This window comes from Beta vulgaris, chromosome 4, assembly GCF_026745355.1.
Source record: "Beta vulgaris subsp. vulgaris cultivar EL10 chromosome 4, EL10.2, whole genome shotgun sequence".
NCBI lineage: Eukaryota > Viridiplantae > Streptophyta > Magnoliopsida > Caryophyllales > Amaranthaceae > Beta > Beta vulgaris.
In genome coordinates, this window is record NC_079205.1 from 53026887 (window position 1) to 53034415 (window position 7529).

Genomic DNA, 7529 nt, shown 5'->3' on the forward strand with positions numbered 1-7529 from the left:
AAATAACAGAGCCTTTAGTACAACACACGGAATGACGGAATATGAAATTCAGTTGAAGTGTTAAAAAATCATGAACTAAGCTCCAGCAAAGAGAAATCGAATTTATCTTGATAATTTTTGGCTCTCATTTTATCTTATTCTGGAATCTGGATTAGGAACTATTATATGTTCATTTTCTGAAATTACAACCCAGAAACAGAGCAGGGATGAAGATGACGATGAAGATGAAGTTCAAGTCTACTCCTGAAGCTTTTGCTGCCTTCTTTCATGGTGGTACTACTCTTATTACTCCTTTTCCTTCTTTTCATTTTCATTCACGCTATTATTACTCCACTGCATCTGATGTTTTTATTCAAGATCGTCAATTGTTTCTCCAATCAGTTAGAGAGCATTGCAAATTAGGGTTTTCAAATCTCAATTTCCCCCTTTCTCTCTTCCATCAAATGCTCTCTTTGCGCCCTCTTCCTTCTATAATCTATTTCAATCAGCTCTTCACTGCCATGTCCAAATTGAAACGCCTTCAACCTCACTCTACCCTTATCTCTCTACTCAGAAACCTTGAATTGTCAGGTATTCGACCCAATATGCACTCTATTGGTATTCTCGCCAATTCTTACTGTCATTTGGGCCGTGTCGATTTCGGCCTCTCTCTTCTCGCCAAAAGACTTAAGCTTGGTTACCCCTTTGATGGTGATTGTGTTATCTTTAACATCTTAATCAATGGCTTTATTAACTGTGATAAGCTTCCTCAAGCTCTTCAATTGCTCCATCAAATTGTTAAGCTAGGTTTCCAACCCGACATTGTTACCTATGGTGCTATTTTCAAAGGCCTTTGTCAGATTGGTGATAATGTTGCAGCCCTTCACTTGCTTAAGAGGATGCATTCTGGTTGTTGCAAACCTAACCTTGTTATATATAGCACCATTATTGATAGTCTTTGTAAGGATAGGCTGTTGAGAGAGGCCCTCGACCTGTTCACTGCCATGAAAAGTGAGGGCATCATACCTAATGTTGTCACTTATAACACCTTGATTAGAGGTCTCTACAACTCCGGCTCCAAGGTCGAGGCTAAAGATATGCTAGCTCAGATGTTGGAGTGTGACATAGCGCCAGATGTTACCACCTTCAACATGCTTGTTGACATGTTTTGCAAAGATGGGAATGTTGATGAAGCACAAGCTATTCTAGACTACATGATTGAGAGAGGTGAGATTCCAGATGTCATAACTTACAATGCTCTACTTGATGGTTATTGTTTGCGTGGTCAGATGGAGGATGCGGAAAAACTACTTGATTTGATGGCCAAGAATGGTTGTGAGCCTGATATTGTAAGTTTTAACACTATCATTAATGGATATTGCAAGGCTAGAAACATGGACAAGGCCCTCAACTTGTTCCATGAAATACTTAAGAAAGGGGTGACACCTAATGTTGTTACCTATACCACTCTTGTTGATGGATTATGCAAAGCCAATAGACTCTCCCTTGCACGCCAGATGTTCAAGGATATGCAAGGTCATGGAATTACTCCTAATGTTGTCACATATGCTTCATTGCTTGATAGCTTATGCAAAAATGCTTTACTTGATGAGGCAGTGACATTACTTGAAGAAATGGAGAATAATGGTATTAAGCCTACTGTTGTCATATACAGTATCTTAATGGACAGCTTGTGTGAGGCTGGGAAACTTGAAGATGCTGCAAAATTCTTCTCAGATCTTGTATTGAAGGGCTTACAACCTGATGTGATAACATATAATATAATGATTAAAGGTTTATGCAAGAAAGGGCTCATGGATGAGGCTATCCAATTGTTGAGGAAAATGGAGGAAGACAGTTGCTCACCCAATGATCGTACTTATAATACAATTATCAGAGGATATATTCTCAGCAATGACTTGTCAAATGCATTTTACTATTGTGATCTTATGGTTAGCAAGGGATTCAAAGGTGATGCTGACACTTTCTCATTATTTATTCAGCTTTTGTCTTCTAATAACTTAAGTGACTCGTCAAAGGACCAAGTGCTGAAGTTCATCAATCGAATAGATGCTAAGTTGTAAACTGTCGTTCTCTTATTGATTGCCTAATTAAATCTAGTACTACATTGGAGTAGTATCTTGCTGTACCTTTTAGTTTTTCCTTGTTTTTACTAGGATGCCTTTTCTTTATATATTGCCACTTTATATGCACGTTTAACAATTGTCTCCCCATAAAAACTTCAAGGAAACTCCATCTTCACTCTCACTTCATCGCTTGAGGCCTATGCGAAAGTGCACAGCTTGGGGAAGCAATGACTGTTTTTGGAGATGGAAGTGGCTTGTGATATTGTCCTCTGTTATATGTACAAACTGTTATTAAAGTAGGGTGAATGTTGTTGATCTTTCTCCTTCAATTTTGTGGCTGGAAATTCGAAAAACTGCTTCTGATTGAATCATGAAGTGGCTGTGATGTCGTTGGTTAACTGTGAAGAGGTTACTATTATTTACTTACTAGGCTCCACTGTTTGATTTCTCTAATATCCAGCAATGCTTCTGACTGACTGATACAACAAGCATATCCCAAGATTTGTTTCAGGAAGAGAGAACACCCGATGTTGTTATCTATAGCACTCTTAATGTTAAAAACCGCAAATCCTACAGACTCCTACTTGGAAGCAAGCTATTCTAGGAGATATGCAAGCTCATAGAATTATTTATGAAGTAGAAATGAATATTGAATAGTGAACACTACATTTAGGTATTTTTATAGTTGATCTGTAATTCTATATCAGTTCTAGAGAAATAAATTACCACCTTCATTACTGAAAGTTCATCTAATGAGGAAGGAAAATCTTTCAATGTATTCATATAATTTTGAATGATCTTATATGTTATTCCCTTCGTTTTTTATTTATACTTATTCCGCTTTGACTTTTGCACTATCCTGATACCTCTCCTGACCTTTTCTTTTTACTAATATTTAATAAAAATGTTATGTGGTAACTAGAAAGAATTGGAACACTGCCTCTGTAGTAAAAACACAGGATTCTTCAACATTTCGCATAGGTGGCTACTAAAGATAGTTATTAGTGTTCTAATTACCAGGTTTGAGAAACTAACTTTACAAGATAGGTATTAGTGTTCTAATTAGGTGATGATAATTAGTTTTACTCTTCTTTCTGCTTGAGATCCTTTGTTACATTTGGAGATTAGTGTTTAATTTTAGACATGTGAGTGTTTTCGAATCAGAGTGACTATCTATCTATAAGAAATCCAATTTGGGATGTTTTATTTTTCTTTTCAGATCTGGAATCCAAAATTAGATGCATCATGTATGGACTTGTCCTTGTATGTTTGATAGTCGGGATTATATTCTTAGCATTGAGTTGAGTCTTTGGGGTTGGGAGGTTGCATCATAAGTTCTATGGAGTATTTTTCCGTCTATTCAAAATTATTAATAATATCATTAGTATTAGTTTGAGAAATTTCAAATTAAATTTTCAAAAAATATGAGCTTTTTAAAAAGTAAGTATTTATGAGTGTGGCAAATTTATTGCAAAAGTCAAAGTGAGTTTTAAATTTATTGTATTTCTGAGTGTGAATAATTTATGTTATAAGAAGGAGGCCAAATCTTTTATATGTTTCATGTAGGGCTGCTTATCGATCGAGCCGAGTCGATCCCGTATTGTGGTTTGTTCGGCTTGTGTTCGTTTAAGTTTATTCGAGCTCGAAGCTTAACGAGCCGAACTTTGTACGAGTCGAGCTTTGCCAAATGTTAAACGAACCGAGCTCGGAATTGTTCACGAACAAACATGACTCATTATAGCCCCTTGGTTTTTTACATGTTTAATTTGTTTCTCCTTTTTAATATTTTATTTTATAGGTTTTCTTTTAAAGAAAAGAACTATTAACTTATTGTTGTGTGATATCTAGGTTAACATATTTATGTATATATAATCGTGTCCGTTCACGAGCTCTCGGAGCTTGCCGAGCTTCCCCAAGCTCAGCTCGGCTCGTTAAAGTCTCTTAGCAAGTTCATCTAAGGATTTTCTTAGCAAGTTCTTAAGTGATTCATCTAAGGATCTTCTTAGCAAGTTCTTGAAATGACTTGAGTAAGATAATTCTTAATTGCAACTATTGCTGACACTTTTTCATACTGGTTAGCCTATCGTCATTTGCTTCAAGTATTCAAGTAAGCGTTCTATTTGAGGAGTTAGGCATCAAAGATCAGTCTGATTTTATGTGTCTGTATCTAGCTTTATGTATGTGATTCCTAATTGTATTACCTTTGAGTTGATTTCTGAATAGTCCAATAAAAATCTTATCCTCTGTCCATAAAAGTTTCCTATACTTGTTTTCGGATGCGAAAAAAGATGTTTCTTGTTACTTGAAATGGAAAATTTACCCCATCCAAATTCCAAGCTATGTCCTGTGAACCCTCCAACTTAATCCCATATTCTCACACTATGTCCCTATATTTCTTAGGATATGGGCCTCCCATAAACTTTCTCTTTCAGTCAATCTTTTATTTCATTGCACTATCTACCAAGAAAAGAAAAGAATGTTTTCTAATTAGTTCTTGATATACAGTTAGGTTATATGTGCTCAATATCATAGAAACTCTACCAATATTTCTTAGGTGGGAGATGATAGGGAAAATACAGCTATTTTTAGGAACATTCCTAAGGAATTTGAATTTAGTTCAATAAAAGTGTGGATGGGTAAACAAGGATTAGCTTTTAGCCAGCTATAAAATGTATTGTCAAATATTCTATATGATTCTTGGAACTTTTTATATCCATTTGAATGCTACCTGATTGAAGGATTCGACCCATCAATGCATATACAGAGATGTGAAAAGCTAACTTGACAATGGTCCAACTTACATAATGAGATATAAATCTACTTTTCTGTATCTTTAGGAATTTATCAATGCATATACACACAAATGAGAGCATTAGGAATTTACATAATGACCAATCAATCTCTTGTGCTCGAATAGTCCCTAGCATTTGCCAAAGGTTTTCATTGTTTGTCGTTGTGTTACTGAGTTCTAAATTTACATCGAGTGACAATTGAATGGAGGTAACGCCGTGCCATGAGTTTGCCACTGTTACAGTCATAAATTGTTTGTATCTAGTATGCTTTGATACCGGTAATCTATTGCTCGTTTTTACCGTGCGTGGTTAGGATTTTTATTGATAACTTGAACTTGGGTTGTCTGTTATATTGTAACTACTACTTTGCTAGATTATTGACTAATTTTGTTTTCAAAATGAAGGGGTATTCTAGGGGCTTAAGATGAAATGGTTATGTAACAGCTATGCAATAGGCCAATAGTCATGGTGGATGAGGGCTATTTCATGGTTCTCTTTGTTTTTTGTATAGGAATAGGACACATATAAGAGGTCTTATATCGCATGGGTTATACTTTTTGTTAATTAATCTTATGTATGTGTTCTATAAATGTATTATTAGTTGCTTATATAGTTCATGTTTCCAACTCTATATCTATAGTTGTAAATGAGAAAATTGAATTAGATCTACTATTGAAACAATGGTGCAAAAATGTCTTTCTAAAATCTGCAAAAGAAAAATTAAGTTACAAACAAGGGAGGGTGAGATAGAAAAAGAACATTAGAAGTATTTCATTTGAGTTCTTTTAAAAAAATGATGGTGCCACAAACAAGTAGTGAGAGTCAATTACAATTTAAAATATATAAGGGATGGAGAGAAAGTAAGTGAGAAGGAGGGAAAGAGGGTGAGAATGACGTTGGAGTTAGAAATCAAGGGAAATTGAAGGAGGGGAGGGGATAAAAGTAGGGTTGATTAACATATCATGTCGGTCGGGTTTGGGTTCGGGTTAATAATAAAAGGTTGAACATGTCCTAACTCTAAATCGAATCTGTTTAAAAAGCGGGTTGAAAAACTCAACCTTGAGCCGACCTGTTTATTAAACGATTTAGTCATATAACCCGTTTAATCCATTTACATATTTATTACTATTAAATTTTTATTAAAATTTATTAGTTTTCAACAATAAATTCACATAAAAGTATGCATGATTAGATTTTATTTTCAGTAATTGTTCTACAATTAGTATTTTTAAAATTTTCACCAACTTTAACATAACTTTTTACAAAATTTATATTTTTAATGAGTTAAAACATGTCAAAGCAGGTTAATTTCGAGTTGAAAATGTCAACCTTAACCTAGTCCATTTAATTAAATGGGTAAGTCATGTCAACCCATTTACTTAAATGGGTCAAAAATCTCAATCCAAACTCGCTTATTTCAGGTCATGTTCAAATTCGGTAAACAGGACAACCCTAGTGAAAATGATAACAAGAGAGAGAAATAAAATAAATAGTAGAATTTTGAGAGAAGAATTGTTCGCCTTGTTTCTTAATGATAATTAGATGTTTCGTTTTTTTTTTAAAAAAAAACTAGTGAGTGTCCCGGACGATGCCCCAGGTTGTTACTTTTCGTAACTTTTTGTAAAGTGTGAAAAAATTATTGACGTAATGACATGATAAGTAATTGCATGATTTTTGAAAAATAAACCCTTAAAATATTGGTGATGACAGCAATCGCTTAATTCTTTCTACAAGAAATTGGATTAAGAGTTTGGGTGTGTTCTCCTCAGCTTAAAAAATTAAGTTTCAGGTCCAATAAGTTCAAATAAGTTGCAAAAAGGTCCAATCAGGGCAATAAGTTCCAATCAGGTCTAATAAGGTCCAATAAGTTCCAATCATGTGTAATAAGTTCCAATCAGGTGCAATAAATTCCAATCAGGTCTAATAAGGTCCAATAAGTTTCAATCAGGTCTAATAAGGTCCAATAAGGGTCCAAATAATCAATGTTCAATAAACATTTGTATTATATTCCATTATTTTATTATTCATAATTTCATATCACTATTAACTGATTATTTTATTATTAGAATTTTGGTGAAAGTACCACAATGATTATATAGTATAATACTTGTATTAGTGTAAGGAGTTAATGCATTCTACTACCTTCAAGTATATGAAAGTGGAGTGAGAATTTTTCATATGTGGCAATTTTAACTTGTTAGCAATAAATGTTAATCAACTTTTGATTTTCTACTAGTGCTTTATAAAATCAAAACAAGACTATTAGATATATTAGTGGTGAAAGTTATGTATAGGCAAATATATAAAAGTAAGTTTTTTTTGTTAAATTAATTATTATAAGAGATAATTAATAATAATTATTCTTTTAAAGGATGAATTTTAACAATTATTACTTCATAATAAATTTTGCTCGGTAGTATTTACATTAGGGGTAATATTTATGTTATTAATTGTCAATTTTTTTTGTCTAATAAGGTCAAATAAGTTTCAATCAGGTCCACTAAGGTCTAATAAGTTTCAATCAGGGTCAATAAGGTTTAATAAGTTTCAATCAGGGTCAATAAGGTCTAATAAGATTCAATCGGGTAAATAAGTTCCAATCAGGTCCAATAAGTTCCAATCAGGTTCAATCAGGTCCAATAAGTTGGATCATGTCCAATCAGGTTTAATA

General features: G+C 33.7%; 1 protein-coding gene across 1 annotated transcript; it reads left to right on the forward strand.

The window, feature by feature from the left end:
• Positions 1 to 2202, forward strand: LOC125496754 (putative pentatricopeptide repeat-containing protein At1g12700, mitochondrial). The gene has a single exon (XM_048642307.2). The coding sequence runs from the start codon at positions 207 to 209 to the stop codon at positions 2061 to 2063; it is 1857 nt and encodes a 618-aa protein (XP_048498264.2). The 5' UTR covers positions 1 to 206; the 3' UTR covers positions 2064 to 2202.
• The last annotated feature ends 5327 nt before the right edge of the window (positions 2203 to 7529 follow it).